Source organism: Molossus molossus, unplaced genomic scaffold, assembly GCF_014108415.1.
Source record: "Molossus molossus isolate mMolMol1 unplaced genomic scaffold, mMolMol1.p scaffold_m16_p_9, whole genome shotgun sequence".
Lineage (NCBI taxonomy): Eukaryota > Metazoa > Chordata > Mammalia > Chiroptera > Molossidae > Molossus > Molossus molossus.
In genome coordinates this window covers 22987901-23008940 of record NW_023425403.1, presented here as the reverse complement: position 1 = coordinate 23008940, position 21040 = coordinate 22987901, and the positions used below count along the sequence as shown (strand labels likewise).

The 21040-nt window shown below is 41.2% G+C and overlaps 2 protein-coding genes and 1 non-coding gene across 4 annotated transcripts; 1 reads left to right on the top strand and 2 right to left on the bottom strand.

The window, feature by feature from the left end:
* Positions 1 to 701: 701 nt before the first annotated feature.
* Positions 702 to 806, bottom strand: LOC118623120. The gene has a single exon (XR_004958220.1). It is a non-coding gene; the product is annotated as a small nucleolar RNA U13 (small nucleolar RNA).
* Positions 807 to 1173: 367 nt separating this feature from the next.
* TTI2 (TELO2 interacting protein 2) lies at positions 1174 to 9997 on the top strand. Its single transcript, XM_036250272.1, has 7 exons — positions 1174 to 2195; positions 3705 to 3891; positions 4645 to 4737; positions 6073 to 6260; positions 6338 to 6481; positions 8619 to 8781; positions 9702 to 9997. The coding sequence occupies exons 1-7, from the start codon at positions 1549 to 1551 to the stop codon at positions 9804 to 9806; spliced, it is 1527 nt and encodes a 508-aa protein (XP_036106165.1). The 5' UTR covers positions 1174 to 1548; the 3' UTR covers positions 9807 to 9997.
* On the bottom strand, positions 9320 to 19133 carry MAK16 (MAK16 homolog). Of its 2 annotated transcripts, XM_036250274.1 has the most exons (10): positions 19046 to 19133; positions 16773 to 16822; positions 16573 to 16682; positions 16405 to 16469; positions 16097 to 16248; positions 15183 to 15237; positions 12439 to 12513; positions 11598 to 11711; positions 10619 to 10681; positions 9320 to 10486 (listed from the first exon to the last, which is right to left on the bottom strand). In XM_036250274.1, exons 1-10 carry the CDS (start codon positions 19058 to 19060, stop codon positions 10292 to 10294), a joined length of 894 nt encoding a protein of 297 aa, XP_036106167.1. In that variant the 5' UTR covers positions 19061 to 19133; the 3' UTR covers positions 9320 to 10291. The 2 variants fall into 2 exon arrangements, with proteins under 2 accessions (XP_036106167.1, XP_036106166.1); XM_036250273.1 differs by lacking the exon at positions 19046 to 19133 and having other exon boundaries at positions 16773 to 16846.
* Positions 19134 to 21040: the final 1907 nt, after the last annotated feature.

The following is a 21040-nucleotide window of genomic DNA, read 5'->3' as shown; positions in this document are numbered from 1 at the left end:
CCGGCACCGCGCGCGGCTGCGGGGAGCCCCTGGCGCCCACGCTCGGGAGTTAGACTAGTTTCCGACTTTGGGCATGACACTGGCATTAGTCCTTCCCAAAGCCAACTTTTTGAAAAGCTGGTTGCATGTGGCTCAGTGCATTGAGCTCACTCATCCCATGGACTGAGAGGTCCCCATTTGATCCCCAGTAGGGGGCGTGTAGAGGGCGTGCAAGCGGCGGCGAGCGGAGGGGCGAAGATGGATGTAAATTTCTCTTTCCCGGATGTTGGGTATTTCTATTTCTCTCCCTAAAAATCAATGAAGAAAACAATTTTTTAGAAGTATATATATATATGTTTTTATTATTTCTTTTTTAAAGGAGATAAGGGAGAGCGAGAGCGAGAGCCGTCGGTGAGAGACATCGACTAGTCACCTCCCGCCTGCCTACTGGGGTCGGGCCCTCTACTTGGGCACGTCCCCTAAACCGGGAATGGAGCAGGTGACGACGCTCAACCACTGTCACACCGGCCAGTCAATGGAAACATTTTCAAAAGCAAAACACAAAAAAAACTTTTGTTGCACATGTAAAGACCTCTCCGTAATTCCATCTCGAGCCAACACGAAAAAAACCCAAAAAACTCCAGGTAATAGTTATTGAAATAAAGAAAATAGAACACCCTACTGTGTAATTGCCCGAATGTTTACATGATCCTCCAAGTTCACGTCAGACGGGTGATGTGCCACGATCGTAACAAGGTTTAGTGGGAGGCACATTTCATACACGAGTATGAAAACCCAATCATCACGCTTATGAACTACAAAAGGATCGAGGGTAGTGATCTACTGAAGGATTCTCGAGTATGGCCCACCAAGTTTTAAGAAAGGGTGACATATATGGTCCAAATATATTCGGTCTTGACACAAAAGATCCTGTATATTTTAAAAATCTCACTGATATTCTGCAATTTTTCTCTTATTTTTACCTAGTAAGTGAAAACAGAAACAAAATTAGTGAGCGGATCATTCTCTATGCAAATTTTTCTCAGTAGCTCCACCCTTTCATAAACCTGACTCTTTATTGCTTTACGACGGTAGGTCGTGAAATAACGAAGCATTGCCGTAGCATGGGCGGAAGCTAGCCTTGCGCTTTGCGGCAACGACCTTAGCCAGATCCATATCCTGATAGGTCCAGCACGTGCAGGAAGAGCAGCAGGTACCGGTAGCCGTTTTTATATCAAACTTTAGGGCTTTTTGTTTGTTTGTTTTTGAGTCTTCCAGAAGGCAAGAATAATTTCTCTGGTTCACAGTTGGGAGTCTGAGATTCTGTTGCGACTCCTAGAGAGGTTCCCTTCCCTTTTCTGCATCTTTTCCTTGACGCACACTTTGCTCTCCATGCCGGTTAGACTCGCCCTCCGTTTGCCTAGATGTGTCGCCGTTTGATTTGGTTTTAGTTCTGTTCTTTGGGAGCATTCCAGCATTCGGCGATCTTTCCAGCTCTCTAGCGGATCCCCTCCCGGCTCCAGCTTCGTCCTCTGAGGGAGCTCAGCCCTTCGCTCGCAGCAGGCAGGCATGGAGCACGACAGCTCCCGGGAATCCCCATCGCGGGACGGTTCTTCCTTGCCCGGAGAGTGGCTTTCTTCCTCCCTCGGACAGGCCTTCTCCCAGATTGTGCACCGTCTTAACGACCAGGAGTCCCGACGCGGCAGGGCCAGAAATCGAGCTCTTCAACACCTCGATGTTCTCCTGGAATCCAGACCGTGTCATCGGTTATTTGAGGGGAGTGGCGCATCGCTCCTTGGAATGCCCGAGATGCTGGGCAAGCTGGCAAAAGCGCTGGAGAAGTGTGCAGCCCCACCCAAGGAGCAGGAAGGTAGAGAGGATGGTTACTCTGAGGGGGCCGAGCAAGCGGCAGAAGTGGGATCACTGTTCATTAAGCTATTAAGAATAATTGTGTCTGCCAGGGGTTGCTTGCTTTTCCGTGAATGGGAGAGTGTCGTCCAGCACTTGGCAGGACCCATCTATATTTTTGCCGTCACGCACAGCTTGCAGCAGCCATGGACCACGCCAAGGTCTCAGTTCATTGCTGGAAAGGTGCTCGCCTTACTGCTTCAAATTACTGGATGTGATTCTGTGGCAGGATTCCTGTACGGAGAAAGTGAAGATGAGAAAGGGAAATTTACTGAGATTATGGAGCTGCTTAAGCCCGATTTGAATAAGTGAGTATCCCTGCAGAAAGGGCCAACTAATTGAACTTCAACCTGTTTTAGAATGTTAGAGCTCAAAGGAACTTTATAGTTCCTTCATCCCTAAGGTAAAGGTGTTGTAATAGCTGATCTCCTAAGGCCCAGAAAGGTTGTGACTTGCTGTAAATGACATAGCTAGATAGTGGTAAATTTGGCATTAGCATACAGGTGTTCAGACTTTATTTTTTAGTGTTCTTTCCTGTCCTCATGACGACTGCCCTGGAAATTGGAAGTTCTGTCTCATTTATTTACACTTAACTTTCTTTAGTTAGGTGGAGAGGATTTAAACTTAGTGTTTGAACTTGAACGTGAAGATCTTGAAACTTATCAAAGTAGATAGGGATAATCATTAGATATGGAAGCAGTGTTTGGGATGAAAAATAAAAGCTTTAGATTGTTATTAGATAAAGTGTTTTTTGTGCATTTCCACTTGCTACTTTGTATGTTAGTATTAGTGATTAGTGGACATTTGTTCATTTCCAAAACGACCATGGAGACATTTGACCCAACCAAAAGGTCCTTGAAATTTTGTCCTGTCCAAAATGTCCACGAAGACATTTGGTCCATGCCAGCCCATCTACCTAACCCCATGTGTCATGACCAGTGAGGTTATCCAGTTGAGAAAGATTATTCTTGACAATACAGTCATAACACAACTATTGGACCAGTAAACATGATAGTATTTTATTATTAATCCTGTAAACCAGGAGTATAAATAAACGTTATGGGCTTTTTGAACCTAGGGACATTTTCTAAGCCTGGGCATTGTTGTTGACAGGACCAAATGTTGAGTGCTGTTTGGCATGGATCAAAGATGCTCATGGATGTTTTGGACAGGATCAAATGGCCTGCAAGGGTATCTGTAACACTGTAGTAATAGAATAAAAGGTGTACATAACTGTCATTTTACTAGGTACTTGTAATTAAGACTTCGTTTTGAGGCTGATGGTGCTTCCTTTTATTGCTTCTGAGTAGGACCAGGTCAGATAATCTCTGTGAACCTCAGTTTTATTATTTGTAATAAAGATAATATTACCTATTTCAGTTATTTTGAAGATTAGTTGAGTAATGTGTATAAAATAATTTTATAAGCTACAAATTGCTGTTCAAATATTGATTCATTTGTTCCATAATAATAATAACTGAAGACATTTCTATTACTCATCTCTCCCTTCTCAACGTATCTTCACTGAAACCACCTCCACCATCACCACAGATGTTTTGCATTACTGTGGTTATGAATGGCTACTTTTCAGTGGATAAGCTTTAGACCCAGAATTCTGGATGAGTGTTAAATGTATTTAGTGTAATTTCTGTAAATTATTTTGATCCAAATCTTAAAATCTATGTTATAACATCAGGAGTTACCTTATATAGGGTGTATTTTTATTCAAAGACAAAGAAATACTTTGTTTAGCTTCATTTTCTTTGCTAGTTAATACCGTGTCACTTTACTTAATTTGGTTTCACATTCCAACTTAGGGAATCCTGGAAGAATAACCCTGCCACCAAACATGTTTTCTCATGGACTCTGCAACAGGTCACTCAACCCTGGCTGAACCAACACCTAGAAAAGATACTTCCGCCATCATTGCTCATCTCAGATGACTATCAAACTGAGAACAAAGTCCTGGGTGTTGACTGCCTCCATCACATTGTGCTTAATGTGGTAAGTAGTCTCTGTTCTGTCATCTGTGTTGGTGGGACAGACTGAGTAATGTTCCCCATTCATGATATTGCTATTTTATTGTTGCCTATGTTTATAGCCTTTATTAACCGGCTTTCTATAAATGCTGTTATGTGACTAAATTCACATATTTATATTTTTTCTCTTTATATTCATTCCATTTACCAACCTAGTAGAAGTTATATCTCATAGGTAATATGTATAAGAAACACAGGCTATTATTATGCACATGAAACATAGGCCACTGTCAAACTGAATAGCCAAACTTTGCTCCACTTTCAAGGAGCAAAAAAATCAAACTATGAGGGATTATACCAAATGTGGAAGCCATCACTCGAGGAAGTTTATTTCTTTCTTAACTGTGTGTCATGGAGCTTTTTAAAAATATATATATTTTAAATGAATTAATTTATTTTAGAGAGAGAGAGAGGAAGGGAGAGATAGAAACACAAATGTGAGATACATTGATGGGCTGCCTCCTGCATGCCCCCTACTGGGGATCGAGCCTGCAACCAGGGCTTATCTCCCAATTGGGAATCCAACTGAGACCTCTCAGTCCATGGGACAATGCTCAGTCCACTCAGCCACACTGACTGGGCTGGAGCTTTTAAAATATACACAGAAGTAGAGTGGTATAATGAATCCCATATACACATAATTCAGTTTTTAAAATTATCTACATTTTGCCAATCTTGGCTAACTTTTCTTTTAATTGGGTGATTTGTTTGATTGCAGCCAGCTGCTGATCTGCTCCAGTATAATAGGGCCCAGGTTGTGTACGATGCCCTTTTCAACCATCTGTATACACCAGAGCACCACCTCATTCAGGTAATTGTAAGATTCGTTGGTAACTGAGCCTGAGTTCTCAAATTTGAGTGGAAAGTGACATTATGTGAGTAATAATAGTTGAGAGGCATTTTCTTCTCTTGGAAAGTGAGGATGATAACTAAAAACATGGCCAAGCTGAAACTATGGAGGTAGCGATGACTAGTAAAAATATCTCAATACCAAGCCACCATCCCCATTCTTGAGTAGCCACAGAAATGCCAGCGTTTTGTCTTCATCTTGGGTCAATTACATATCATTTGTTTTAAGTGTCCTTCCTTCTGTGCTGCCTTATTATCAACACACACACTTGAAACCCCTTGTGTGTTGGATGTGTTAGTGTCATTTACTCTTTCATCCAATAGACATTGAGTTCACTGTGTGCCAGGAACCATTGTAGGTTCTAAGAGTGAATGAATCAGGATTTCTGGCCTTAAGAAACCCTTTGGGAGATATTTATGTAAATATGTGAATATTTATACATGTGTCTGCAGTACAGAGTGATAAATCTATTGAAAGAGGTTTGTTAAGTGCAGTGGGTGTTCAGCAATAGGCAGCTAACGAGGTTTGGTGGTGGTGGGGGTTTTAGGATTCCAGAGGAGGTGGTATTTGCTTATGAAGGATAAATAGGAGTTTCTAGGCAGGGACAGGACGCGGATGGCGGGAGGTGGGCGTGGGCGTGGGGGTGGGGAGGAAGTCTCAAGACAGAAGAAACAAGTTATATAAAATTAAAGGTAGAACAGCCATCTTTATTTTGTGACTGCCCACCCTTAACCCCTCACCTTGCCACCTTTCTTCTTTAAATATTATTTTAGGCATTGAGAATCCAGGTACTAACAGCTAGAAAGGTTAGGACTCTTGAAATGGTGTTTAAGAAGGAAAAAAACACTTCCAAAATACTACAAGAAAAAAACAAAGAGCCCAGGAGAGCTAGAGGGATCGCCTAGACCGTGAAACTTCAGATAGGGTGGTTCAGGTGAACACAAATAAGGACCATCTTAGATTCCATTTAGGGGCAAGTACATGTAAGTATCACTTAGACTTAGTAATACAGTGACAATAGACTCAGACTCCTAAAATTTAGGTTAAAATCCCAGCTCTGCCTTCCTGTTTTATAGCTTACCAAAGAACAGTCCTGAGGAAAAGGTGTTAATTTATTTGAGACCAAGATGGAAGTAAAAAGAAAAGATTAGAAAACAGGAAGTAATATATATTTAATGTATTATTACTCATAAATTTTTTAGAATTCTATGACAGTACATTAATCAAGTTGCTAGAAACCTCAGTGTTGTGACTGGGACTGGATGGCTGCAGTTCCTGCCCATGCCTTTCTTCTAGGCTGTGCTCCTGTGTCTGCTGAATTTATTTCCAGTCCTGGAGAAAGCCCTGCGCTGGAAGGGGGATACAGCTCGGCCCACCACACACTGCGACGAGGTGCTACAGCTGGTCCTGACCCACATGGAGCCAGAGCACCGCATCCTCCTGCGCAGAACCTACGCGAGAAACCTACCAGCTTTCGTGAAGAGGCGAGTGCCCGTCTGCTGGTCTGGCCACACTCCTTGGCTTCATCCCTTTGGTATCACATTTTCTCTTTTGTTTGTAGGTTGGGGATCCTAACTGTTCGGCACTTGAAGAGGCTGGAGCGAGTCATCCTTGGTTATCTGGAGGTTTACGATGGACCAGAGGAGGAGGCTAGATTGAAGATATTGGAAACCCTGAAACTTCTCATGCAGTATACTTGGCCCAGGTATAACAGCCAGCAGACCAGTGTGGTGAGGGGAAAAACGCAGGTTTTCTCTTCAGAACTTCATTGTACATGCAGTACAGAGTATTGAGAACACACCATATATTTGAATACCTCCAATTTTTATTTATGTTTTACTTTCTTTTTAGAGAGAGAGGGAGACGGATAGAGAGAAACATTGACAAGAGAGAACATCGATTGGCCGCCTCCTGCACGCCCTGCTCTGGGGATCAGGCCCACAACCCGGGTATGTGCCCTGACCGGGAATGGAACTGGCAACCTCTTGGTGCCAACGCTCAACCACCGAGCCATACCTCCGATTTTTACATACCTATTGGATTTTGAACTGCGAAAATGGCATTTAAAAGATAAAATACACCCATTGTTGCTTCAGGGGTACATCTTTAATGATGCACATTAAATATAAAAGCCCACGTAGAAGGGCTGCAATAAAGGCATGCCTAACTTTGTTCATCCTAATGTTTTTTATATCCATTTGAGACCAGAGCACTTCACTGCACATTGTTTAACAGTGATTGGGATAATACTCGTTTAGGATATGATTGCTTAGAAAGCGCTCCAACTCTGTCTTGAAGGTGTCAGGAACAGTAAACTGGTACCCAAATGTGTTAAGTCAACAAAAGGCCTTCTTCTCTTTGTTTTAATCCTCACACAAGGATATATTTTTATTGATTTTAGAGAGGATGTGGGGGCGGGGGGAAGAGAGAAACATTGATTAGCTGCCTCCTGTACAGGCCAGACTGGGGTTGAACTTGAAACCTGGGTGTGTGCCCTGCCCAGGAATCCCAAAACCTCTTGGTGTATGGGACAACCCTCCAACCAACTGGGCAACAAAAGGCTTTCTTGCATGAAATAACAAAGTTTAATTCATCTAGAGTCCAGTGCCTCAACTACATATCTATTCTGAACCATATTATCTGATTTCTTTATAATGTATCCAGGTGTTTCCTTAAGTCCCATTCGTAACCAGACTGTATTTGTTTACTCCTTTTTTCCCCTATTGAACAATGAGCTCCAGGATGGAAGACCACTTTGGAATACTGAGCATACCAAAGTTTACTTAGTACCTGGTATTAAGTACACAAATATTTGAAGAATGAGTGTACTAAAAGAAATGAGTAGATGGAGAAATGAAACTGAATCAGATTAATACTGTCAGGCCTTTAAAGAGCAGAGACCAAGATTCCAAAAGTAAGAGATTGGTGAGCAAATATAGGGATTAGAAAATGAATGTGAGCCCTGGCCGGTTTGGCTCAGCGGTTAGAGCGTCGGCCTGCGGTCCGGAGAGACCCGGGTTCAGTTCCCACTAAGGGCACGTACTTCGGTTGCAGTTTGTCCCCAGCCCTGGATGGTCGTGCGGTGGCAGCCACTCGATGTGTCCCTTTCACGTCGATGTTTCTCTCTCTCTGTCTCTTCCTCTCTCTCCCTCCCACTCTATCTGTACAAAAAATGGAAAAATGTCCTCGGGTGAGGATAAAAAAAAAAAAGAAAATGAATGTGAGCCCTGGTCGGTTTGGCTCAGCAGTTAGAACTACGGCCTGTGTTCCAGAGAGACCTGGGTTTGGTTCCTGCTAAGGGCAGTACCTCGGTTGCAAGTTGTCCCCAGCCCTGTTTGGTCGTGTGGGTGGCAACCACTCAATGTGTCCCTTTCACGTCGATGGTTCTCTCTCTCTCTCCCTCCCACTCTATATGAACAAAAAATTGGAAAATGTCCTCGAGTGAGGATAAAAAAAAGAATGTGAATATGTATTGGGTATTGTGAATGCATGAAGGAATGTATTGTGGAGGGGCGGGGCTTGGGAAACAGCAGAGTATACATTGATTGATGACAGGTGGAATGCTAAACAGTACAGATTACAGGAAACCATTTAATATTTTTTAGATCAAGGTAGGGGATACAAACTTTTCCCAGGCAGGTTGGAGTGTACGTGGGCAGTGTGCTGTAGAAAACAATGGGGCTTGCAGTTAAGAAATTTTGAGTCTCTCTGGTTCTGCTTCCATCGATGTGGCTTCAGTTCCTTCAGTTATGAAATGAGGGCTTTATACTAGCTGGTCCTTGAAGTTTCCAGTTTAACATCCTGATTTAGAGTATGAACATAGTTTTTCTCCTTGATTCCAGAGTTTCCTGTAGACTTGTGGTCTTATTGAAGGCTCTCTTGAAACTGATATGTGATGTAGCAAGGGATCCAAACCTTACACCTGAGCCTGTTAAGAGTGCCCTGTTAGAGGAAGCCACAGACTGCCTGCTTCTCCTGGACCACTGCTCTCAAGGACGAGTAAAGGTAAGGGACAGTCTGCAATGTGGTTTCAGTTAGGCCACTTTATCCTTGAGTAATTCCTATGATTTACTATTCACATGTCTGACCAAGTCTGTCAGTCAGTGTGGAGGGTTCAGGTCTCCACCTCTGGAGCTCTGTTGACTGACTTCAGTAGTTTGAGCAAAGGTCTTTAAAACTGCTCAGACCAAAAGGCAGGAGGATTAGAACATCTTTGGGGCTAGGATAGAGAATAGGCAAAAGGATCATGATCAAGAGTTTGTAAAATGTAAGTTCTGTTCCAGTCATTAAAAAAAAAACACAAAAAACAAAAAAAAAAACCAGGTGAAATAATGGGCTATATAAGCCACTAAGGAGTAATAATGTAGGTAGAGTAATTCATATCCCAGAAATGTTTCCAGTTTTTCAGGGGCAACTATGTTTTTCCATATTCTTACTTATTCACATGGGAATTTTTTCTTTGGTCTCACATTCTCCAAAAGATAAAGCCACAGCATATAATAGCTGTGTATGCATTTATATATATTTAATAAACTATTGCCTCATTTCTTACCCCCTTTTAGAAGTCTTCAATTAAAGAGGTATACAGCTGCGTGAAAAGAAATTCATATCCTAAAAATATTTAGAGATAGTATAGATTGTTGTTTTATTAGTTTATTCAGATTAAACTTCATTTTGGCTAAATATTTCAGGCAGTTTTCAAGTCCTAGATCCAATCTCATTCCTCTTGGCTGGCGTGAAGCTGCTTCTCCATGAGCCAGCAGCACGTTTCCAAGCACGCCAACAGTTCTTACAGTTACACCTGTTCTGTGAACTGGCCCTGAGTGCCATCCCTTTCCTTCTTTGAGTATGGTACCAATAAAGAAGAACCAAGGTAAAAGGAAAAGAAATAACAAAATCAAAGCCTGTTTGGTTTCACGTTTCAGGGTCTCCTGGCTAAAATTCCCCAAAGCTGCGAAGACAGCAAGGTGGTGAACTGTATCAGAAAAGTGCAACAGGTCTCTGAAGGCACCCCCTACAGTGGAACTTAAGATTTGTACTACTTTCTAAAAGAGAAGATGATTTTCTTTCTGTAGAAATGGAATTATTTAACGAAAAAGGTATTTTTATACTGGACATTATAATTTAGATCTTCTTTTTTCTTCTTTACTTTTACTCCCATAGAAGTAGGGAAAAGAACAAGGAAAAATTGAAGTCTAGACACTTCTGAATAAAGATGGGGGGAGGTGCACCCACTGTGAGTAGCATTTCAGATTTGAAACATTTATAACCACAAACTCATCTGTTAAGTTTCTTGGGCTCAAGCTGTCACCTCAACACATGCCAAAGCTATAAAAATACTCTGTTACAATTTTAAGGATTTCCTCCACTCCCTCCCAGACTTCTTGCTTCCCAGAAGTGGCATAAATATAAAACACAAATATTGTGTTAAATACAGCATAAAGAGTGAAAACTGGAGGTATGTATGTGATGAGGATAAAGTACAGAATGTTCAGTCCTGATATAAAAAGAGAAATCACGTAGTTTTGTCCTTGGCCACAGGCTCTGTCTCCTGCTCATACTCTATCTCCACATAGGCTCGTTTTCTCCGCAAAGGTCCTCTCAAGGGTGTCTTGCCTTTGTGTTTGGCATCAAGGGCCTTTTCTTCTTCCTCACTGGAGGATTTCTCGTCCTGATCTTCATCACTGCTGGCATCCAGTTTATCCATGTCCTACCATGGGGAGGGGAAAAAATAAGAGGAGAGATCCTAGGTTCATTCTCCACACTCCAGTGTCCTCTCAACTGAGAACTAGAGAATTCTCTGTGTTTGGAAACCCCCCTTTCTTTTACCCATAAATCTCACCTCAAAATCACTTATGTCACTCTCATCCACGTCAGCTTCCACAAACTCTCTTTTCCCCACGTCCTAAAATAAAGCAACTGTTAGGTTCAGAATGCATCATGAAAATTCAACACAGACATCTAGTTTTATTCTTTGATAAATAAATGCATAAATAATAACCAAAATCAGAATCTACTTGCTAGGCAACGAAAATCTACATATTTCCAAGTTTAATACTTCTGTAATCAGTATGTAAGATTTATAAACAGTTCTTTATACATTCAACTAAAATTATTAATTTCAAATAATCAAAAAATAGTTTACTATTAAGAAAAGTATGCCTCTCTACCTATGATAGTATACTGTGAGAATAAACATCTACTTGCTAAATCTGCCCTTTTCCTGACAACATATCACTTTAAGGACCTCTCCTATGTTAACAGTAAGATTAAATCCTTGTAAATTTCAGTAGGTTCCTTAATGGTATATTCTGTTGGCTGATATGGGTTCTTCATTTGTCATCTTGCAGGGAAAATGTTAGAATACCTATCAATAAGATTAAAATTGTCAATGCATACTTTGTTAGCCGAACCTGGAGAACAGCAGCCACTGCTGAACCAGAATTAACCTCATGCTAGAAAAATTAAGCTTTTGGTTAGGGGACTGAAAACCAAGAACTACCTCTCAATTACATTAAAAATAGATCTAGCCTTGGCCAGTTTGGCTCAGCAGTTAGAGCGTTGGCCCGCGGACCAGAGTACCGAGTTTGGTTCCTGCTAAGGGCACATACCTAGGTTTCAGTTTGTCCCCGGCCCCAGTTGGGGTTGTGTGGGTGGCAACCAGTCATTGTCTCTCTCTCGCATCGATGTTTCTCTCTCTTTTCCTCCCACTTTGTCTGGAGATAAATGCAAAAATGTCCTCAGGTGAGGATTTAAAAAAAAAAATGGATATAGTCCTATAGATTACTGCTTGACAGAGGAAAAATACAAACACTACTTACTTCCTCATCATCTTCCTCATCTTTTTCCTCAGCATCTGAAGAGTCGCTCTCTGCCTCCTGCTGTTCCAGGGCCTTGTCGAAGGCATGAATGGGGAAGTTGTAGATGTCGCCGTACTGAACAACACAAACAGACTGGCTGTAACCATACTTCGATCTTACACTCAAAGCCCACTGTCTGGCAAGCATATTATTTTTCTCAGTGAAATGAGAATACTTAATTTGACGAGTAATATTTCTATAATTGTTTTTGAGCCCAGAGCTGGCAGTGTCTTTAAAAAGCCTATTTTGACATTTAAATAATCAGTGGTTAACACCAAACTAGTAACTTCTGTGAAGGATGAAAGAAAATCACTTAAAACTTTAGTAGTCTATAAAACCCAAGGATTACAACAAATGTAAAATTTCGCTGGCAAAGAGGAAATAATAAAGAAAAAAAATTTTTTTATTCATGTTGTCTATATAAATGACATTAAATCCTAAGAAGAGAAAAAAAGTTCATTCTAAAGAACCTTAGAAGAGGAAAGGCAGGAGGATCGAGCTGTATGGCTATTGTAGGGCTCTGGAATCCCACGTCTGGGAGTAGGAGTTGGGGATAATGGCAAAGGGAAAGGCCTCACATACTGAATGGAGTGTCAAGAACAGTAGCATTTTAGGTGCTTGCAGCAGTGAGCTAATGAGGAAGCCAGGACCTACATGTTATTTATTCTAAGAATTAAATCAAGATGAACATCTTTCTAGCATCCTTAAAAATAAAACCCTTGTTCCACTAGTCCCACATTTCCTAGCATGATAGTACCACCTAAAAAATAAAATTTGTACCCCAGGCTCCGAGCTTTCTCACCGTATCTTGTTTAAGTCTCTCTAGCAATTCCTTTTCAATGGCATTGTCCAGCTGAGCAGCTATTAATGCCTTTTCCTGTAAGAGAAAAAGAGCAAACCCACTTCATCAGTACTCCTTTCCCTGTAGAGTAGTACCAAGTTCTTATAAGAAAGAAGATGTGATCACTTCTTGCTCTTATGGGGGCTTCTGCCTCTCCAACCAGATATATTTCTTTTTTACCTCTCGAACCTTCTTGGGAACATTTCAATTTAAAAAATTCCTAGAGTTTTTGTAAATAGCATTCTAAATTAAATTGTAACAAAGCCATTGATAGATACAAAGGCAGACAGGTCCACGTACATTTAAGCGTCTTAGAAAATTAGTAATCTTGAAGCAGATTCACAGAAAAGGGAACCCCACTCATTTACATTTGCTAAAACCATGTTAGATCCCATGTGATAGCAAAAAAGAAAAAATGCATCTTCCTTCAAAGATCTCTCATTGGAAATGATATGGCATCAACCTGTACCACCCACAACCAAACACAAATCTAACCTCAATCCACCTTTCTAACCTAATACAAACAATTAATTAGTGCAAATCATAGAGTATTTCAAAGTGTTACATACTGAAGCTATGTTAATAAGACGAACAGTGTGTCAGATACACCTCAATGCATAAGACTGCAGCACATGGGCCAGTTAAAAGTGTACTGTGATGTTCTACATTATTCTCTAAGGTGGGTACTTACATCTCTAGAGTGATCCACTGAGATGTAAGAACACATTCAAAACTAACATGTTACAAATATTTTGTATGCATCCGGAGACTGGTGCCTTGACTGTCCACAGAGCAAACAGCCGAGTGTCAGACACAGTGCACAAAATCCCAAGGGAGAAACACTGCAGTCTGAAAGAGGTGATCTCCTTTATTCAGATTATTACAACACTAGCTGTTTATGTTTACTTGGTTATGTGTATTTACAGATGACACCGAACTGTTTGCAGTAAGACAGGGAGTGGTTATAAAGGTATGCTGATTATTTAATGGTTTAGTATTTAAAGAGTCATAGAACTTAAAGAACCATGCATTTTTCACACACAAAAATGTTCCAAATTTGCCAACCTTTTCTAAAATGACAAATAGTCAGTAGTATGTAACACAGCAGGAGTTTTAAAAAGTAAATACACTGTCTCTTCTTTCAATCAAGGGAATATTTTACCAGGGAATTTAAAAGGAAAAGAAATTGTTCTGTAGATAGAACACCTTAAAAAACCTGTATGTAACATTGCTGAAAACATCTCCTACAAAAATTTGAATCACTTAAAAATTTTGGAGACAATTTTCCAACCCATTTAAAATTGTTTTCTATTTTCCAAGGATGTTTTTTGATGCCAGGAACAGGGAAACAAGAATGGGCCTAGGCAGAAGCAGCAACAGGAGAGAGAGCCTGGGCAGTGCTCTGCTTCGGCTCGCCGGAAACTGTCCAACCCACTTAAAAGTCTTCCACAGCCACATTTGCCAGAGGACTTCAAAATTGTCTGGTAAAAGCAGAAAATTTTAATTTCTTTTGAAAGGTTGTATGAACACCTGTTTAACAACTGGTGGTGCAGAATGAAAATAAAGAGCAAGCACTTAATGCAAATAATCCACAATGCCCTTCTATAAGTATCCCTGACGTGTCTATCAATTAGGAGAACCCTTAAAGACAAATTTATACTCAGCTAAGAACCAGGCCATCACAAAAAATTGTACCTATGACTGCAAGTATACATGTATAACATTTAAAAATAATATACTGGAGAGCATATGTTCAAAATTTTATTGATGGGCAAGTGATCAAAAAAGTTCAAAAACCAATGATAAAATAGATTTGAGATATGGAACTCTACACGATTAATGGAAACAAAAGCATCAAGATCATTTAAGTAATTTCTTGACAGAACATAAGAAATGATCAGGTAAATATCTACTGCAAGAAGGGAAGCAAGCAAAGCAAATGCCTAGAGTGAATCAATAGTTGAACTTGTCAGGAAAAGCTAATTTCTGGGTCTTGAAAAGCATAAGAAAATTCAGCTCGACTGAAGTACCAGTAAGGTGGGGAGGCAGACTGCTTTGCAACAAAGGCTGGAGTTTCCCGACCAGTCTGTCCATGGACAGCCGTCTATTAACATCGCTAGTCATTACTATGGTAACACAGCTGCCCAGTTCACTTAAAAGAAACAAATACTTCCAATCAGTTCCTTACTAACAATTCCAAAATAATAATTTAAAAAAAAACAAACTCAATTTAGTGGCCTAGTATGACCTGAAGTAACATGAGTCTAGTTAAAGAGATTTAAAAAATGCCTTCTAGTGTGAATGAACACTCTTATATTTCACTGCAAAACTGCAAGTGCATTTGATTAGAATGCTCAAACCCTGCTGAGGGTAACATGTAAGATCAGCAGCATCCCAAAATTCTGAATTCTGAAACATCTGACCTCCAGAATTTCAGACAAGGAGTTGTGGATTTCTATTTAAGGGATTCTATCTGTTCTCCATTACATATAGCCTCAAGCACCCACATTTTAACCTGTCCTAAAAGTCATAACCTTAAAATATGGAATATCATATCTTATGCAAGCATAACTGCTATCCATTAGTGAACCATACCCAGGGCCTGAACAGTTCACAATGGTGACTGAATCTCTCATGAGCTCTACCTACACAGCCCTACCCTCAACGAAAATATAGACACTATGAATGTCAGAACAGTAAGTTACCTCTCTTCTTTTTTCCCTCCGCTCCACTTTCTTACTCAAAGGAACAAGTTTCTTCCTATGGGAAATAACACATATTATCAGAAAACCCAAGTACGTGTGCTATGTGTTCCTTTAAAAAAAGAGAAAAACAAGGACTAGAATTCACTTTGTAGGGTTCAGCTCAATACAGCAAGATTATATACTTTAAATTGAATGCTATAAAAAAAATCAGACATTTTGCCCGGCTCGTGTGGCTCATTGGTTGAGTGTCGACCCATGCACCAAGAGGTTGCCGGTCTGATTCCAGGTCAGGGCACCAGGAGGCGGCCAATGTTCTCACTCATCGATGACTCTCTCTCTCCCCCTCTCCTTTCCTTTCTCTCTAAAATCAGTAAAGAAAAATTAAAGAAAAAAATGCAGATATTTTTATTACTATGTGGCTGTTTTTGTTTTCTTTAGGCATTCTGAGACTTCTGGGGACATTCACTATGCTAACAATGCTTCAGTGAACTAAGAAAGAGGAATTTTCTGTAGAAGACTGACATCTTCAGTATTCTCTGCAGGTCACAATTCAATTCATTATCACTTTTAACAAGTTTTCATTGAACTCAGAGTAAAGTTCTTATATTGTCCTGTTTACTCACATTTTTAAGGTAATTTTTAAATCCCTCATTGTAAAATTCTCTCGGGGAGTTATAAACAGAGTTCTGAAGCTGATTTCCAGACAGGGAGGGGATAGTCAAGTTCTACAAATCCTGCAAACTCAAAGGGCACGCCTTTAATCTGAGGTAAACTGTCTTCTTAGTATACCACAAAAGGCTGCCCAACATTGAATTTTATAGAAAGCGTTATTAGAGGCTTCACAATTTCTCAGCTTTATAATATGATCCATGACAAAATAGATTTAAAAATAAATAAACGATCTAAATACTTACTGTCGCTTGAGTGTAAGTTTTCGAATTCGAATTAGGTACTGGGTGATCTTGGTGAATCTCTGCTTACACTTGTGTCGAATGAAACGGGGCCAGTAAATTAGATTTTCATCTATTTGCTCCAGTGCTTTCTCATAGTTTTTATGAAGCCGGACCTATCAAACAGAAAAAGCTTGAAGGGCAGGGTCAATGACTAGGTCGTCACTGTTAACTTCAAAAGTTTGATCTAGATGTAGTCAAGGAAGAAAGAAAAATGTGGCCATTTTTGCTCTTGATCAATGGTTTTTGTAATTTTATGTTCCAAGCCTTACCCGTTCCCAGAGACGCCTAGGAAAAGCTGCTCGTTCTATCACCTTCATATACAAGTAGCACTGTCCTGCAGGATAAAATAAATACCTGTAATATTACTGAGAGGGGCTAAAGGACATCCTCTGCAAAGCTGCTGAGCAGTTCTCATGGAAGATGGAACTGGATGTTACCTTTTTCTTCCTTGATAGTGGCATACTGACTGTTTGCCAGGGGACAGGACGACCGGTTACACAGTCCAGTCAGGCTGTATTCGTTTCTGCAAAAGCTCTGTGTCTTGGTTCTAGAATGAGAGGAACGGCACGCACTATAAGATGGGTTACCAAGAAGGCCACTAAAGGAATCTTTATCCAAGCTGCAAATTTAGACCCACCTTATTTTGAAGGAACAAAATTGCTTGTTTCCTAGTGTATCCCAGATAACCTGCAAAACAAAGTATAAACCCATTTCAATTGCTCTGATCCAAAAGATGGCACATTAATTCAAGAAACAATGCCCTATGGCAGTGCCCTGCTTTACCTCTTGAGGAAAGGAGTCTTTAAGAAATGAGGAGGAAAAAAATGCTTTGTAAATAGTCTGACTTCTTTTCTTTACACAAACAAGTTTCTTATAGAAAAATGAATACAAATCAGCAATAACCATAACCCCATTATCCAGATATAAAATTTCATTAGTATTTATAAATATTTTCATGTTTTTCTATATGTGTGTACATTCCAAGGACTAGTATGTCTGTATGTATATTTTCAACAAAATGAGGTCATATATATTTTGTAAATTTCATTTTTTACTTAAAATGTTCATACCCACTGTAAAAAGCTACGCAGTACTAGACTTTTGGATACACGTACCATAATTTTATCTCACTGAGGGCAAGGAAAATCATCTGCTATCCTCCACTAAGGTGTTCTTTATTCATTCAGCAATTATATACTTAATTTATGTAAGGCACTGACATCCCTAAGTCCTGACACACAAGAGGCACTCAAGTATGCTGAATGAAAAAAGGTATAGTCCTTAAAGAGTGTTATCTTTCTAGTTATGGAGAACGATACATACACAAAGCAGTAGTTTAAGTACAAAAGTCGTGTGTAAGAGTATGAGCGCCACTGAGCGAACTGCCTTGAGAAACTGGGAAGGGCTTTAAAACAGTTAAAGGGAAAAACATAAATGGAAAACAGTGGAACAACATTTTTAGAATTTTACAGCATGTGTTTGATAGGGGATGGCAAGAAACAGGTCAGAGGAAATGAAACTGGAAAAGTAGGAGCTCAATTTGGCTGGTGGCTTTAAATATCATCTCTAAATTGATGACTCCTAAATTGTTATTTCCTGGTCAAAGTTCTCTCCTGAGCACCAGACTTGTATATACATCCAGCTGCCTACCTGACACCTCCACTTGGTAGTCTAAAAGGCATTATACACATTAACTTGTCCAGATGGAGCTCTCAATTCCACACCCCTCAAAAGAACAACACTGTGCTCCTTCCCTAGTCTTCCTCATCAACAGAAATAAAACCACCACTGAACTTTGCTCAAATCCCAAACCTCTTGATTTCTCACTTTTCTTTATCATTTCAGCCATCACCAAGTCTTGTCTATTAAACTGATAAAACATCTCGAATTTATCTATTTCTTTTCATATCCACCACAACTGCCGTAATGGAAGCTTCTTTCATTATACCCTAGTCTCCTTGCTTTCACTCGTTCCCTCCTTTAAAACGTTTCACACAATTAGAGAACTTCGCACAAATGTAAACCAGATGTCATTTCCTAATAAAACCCCTAAAAACATTTCCTACAAGACTCTACATGATCTTAGTGGCCTTGAATATATTCCTTCTCTCTTGCCTCCAGATCTTTGTACTTTACTTTCCCAAGTGCTTGGGCTGACTGCTTTCCCCTCAGCGGCGGTTCGTTCTCATGCTTCAGATCCCAGCTCCAATGTCTTGTATTCAGAGCAACCCTCCCAGACCAGGCCTATGTGAAGTGGTCTCCGGATTACTCTCCACTTCTGTTACACAGTGCAGTTGTATTTGTTCACTCTCTGTCTCGCCCACCAGAGTGCTCCAGGGAAGCAGAAGTCTTTAGTCTGGCTTATTAAGTACCAAATCTCTAGGAATTACCACAACGCCTGGCACACTGTAAGCACTCAAGTATTTCTCCTACAAATTACGAAACGAATGACTCTAGGATGCTTTCAAAATTATGACTTGGGCGGACAGTGGAACAAATGCAAAGAAAAACCTAAACACAGGAAAAGCAGCCGGAAAAGGTAACGTGCACGTGGATGAAACGGATCCTCAAACTGGATGTGTAACCTTCGCCGAATCGCCCACCCAGCCCCCACCCAGCCCCGGCCCCAGGGACCACGCCTAGTCCCTCACGTCCAGGCACCAAGGACTGGACCCGCCGACCCCCTGGACTGAGGTGCTGGCGTTCTGGCTCTTCAACCACGCGGGGGCAGCGGGCTGGAGGTCCAGGGTAGACACGTGAGCGCCCCACGCCCGGAAATCGGGGTTCTGGAAGCCTCGCTTCGGGAGCCACACGAGACAAGCGGGCCGGCTGAGTATGCGGCTCTGAGTCGCCTAAAGAGGGCGAGACACCCTGCCTAAACCCCGGGAGGAAGAGCAACAGGCGACTCACATCATCGGACTGCATGGTGTCGACAAGTCAGCGTGCGGACCCGGCCAGGTCCCGGAAGCGGCCATGCTTCTTCCGGCGAGTCACTTCCGGAATCCCTAGTCTCACCTAGCGCGAGAGCTCCGCTTTCTCAGACTCGCACGCCGCGCTGCGTGGCGGCCAGCTTGAGGGCGCCTGCGCGTCCCCGCTGCGTCCGACCGTCACTGCACGCTCACGAGCGTGGGTCTCGTCCCGGCTCACCGAGCGACGCACGCGCGGCTGAGGGCCTGGTGCCGCCCGCGCAGAAGTCACCCGAGTCCCGGAGAGCGGAGGCCGAGCGCGGCCGACGTGCGCTTGTCCAATGCGCAGTTTTGTGACAGCCCAGCTCGCCAGGCCCCTGTCCTAGTGCCCACGTCAGGCAGCGTTGTTGTACTCCTTCGCCCAATGTGTGCATCTCGAGCTCGGTCCTTTTTACCAGGAGACCCTCGCTCCCACCCATACTCCTCCAGCACTTACCCCTTCTCCCGCACGTAACCTCCCCCTGACCCCTCCCGCACGTAACCTCCCCCTGACCTCTCCTGCACTTACCCTCCCCCCTTACCCTGAAGGCACTCTTGGTGGGCATTGGGCTCTGACTTTTGAAACTGATGTATCAGGTAATACTTCAAAAATTTTTGAAGGTCTAGGAACTTTTTCAGCTTTTTATTTTAACAAGGAGGAAAAATAACCTTTACTAGCCCAGTTGTTTTTCAAAAGAAAGACCATTTTAATACCAAAAGAGTATGAAAGGCACAATCTCAGAATAAGAATGAGCCCTTACTTTGCATATCACATAAAATAATTACGTGTATCATAAAGAATATAACTTTGCTGCATGCAGGTGAAACTGAATTAGAACCACCCCGTTGGAAAGCATTGTTTTAGCACTGGTTTTTAGAGCCAAACTTAGGTTATAAAAACCAACTGGCATTTATTAAATACCTTTGGGCAAGTCAGTTAGCCTTTATGAAACTTTGTCATTTGAATAATGGGGGTATGTGAGGACTAGAGGTTTGTTAATGGTATACTTTACATTGATTCATAGAAAATCGTGATTGTTTTCACTAGCCTAGGGCCCTAGACAAGGCTGCTTTTGAAACCTAGAGTACACAATCCCTTCTACTTTAGTAAAATCAATTTAAAACAATGTGGAGGAAATCGAAAGCTGGATAGTACTAGCCACCTGCACCAACCACACTCCCTGAATTGTTTCAAGGAAAGAAAGTAGTGTATTTTTTCAGTTTGATTTGGGATAATACTCCTTCCCTACTCACCACCAACAGGTGAGTCCTGTGAATAATCTTTTTTTTTTTTTAAATTGAGGTATAAGTTGACATACAACTTTATATTAGCTTCAGTTATACACCATGATTCGATTTTTGCATATATTGTAAAATGTTCACCACAATAAGTCTAGCTAACATCCATCACCATAGTTATTCATAATTTTTTTCTTGTGAGAACGTTTAACGTATACTCTTAGCAACTTTGAAATATACAATACAGTATTAACTATATTCACCATCTGTACTTTATATTCCCATGATTTATTGATTCTATAACTGGAAATTTGTACCTTTTGACTCCACCCATTTTGTGCTTGCCCCCCCAACCCCCAATCAACAATTTGTTCTTTATATCTTTTTTTTCCCCTTAATCCTCACCTGAGGATATTTTCCCATTGATTTTTAGATCGAGTTGGAGGGAGGGAGAGAAACATAAGTGTGAGAAAGACACAGATTGGTTGCCTCCTGCACAACCCTGACTGGGACCCAGGATCAGACTTGCAACCCAGGTACATGCTCTTGACCAGGGATCTAACCCAAGACCCTTCATTCTGAGGGCCAGTACTCTAACTACTGAGCCAAAGCAGGCCAGGCTGTTTTCTATATCTTGAGCTTATTGTTCTGCTGTTGTTTGTTTGATTTTTAGATTCCACATATAAGTGAGATAACGTGGTATTTCTCTTTTCATGCATGA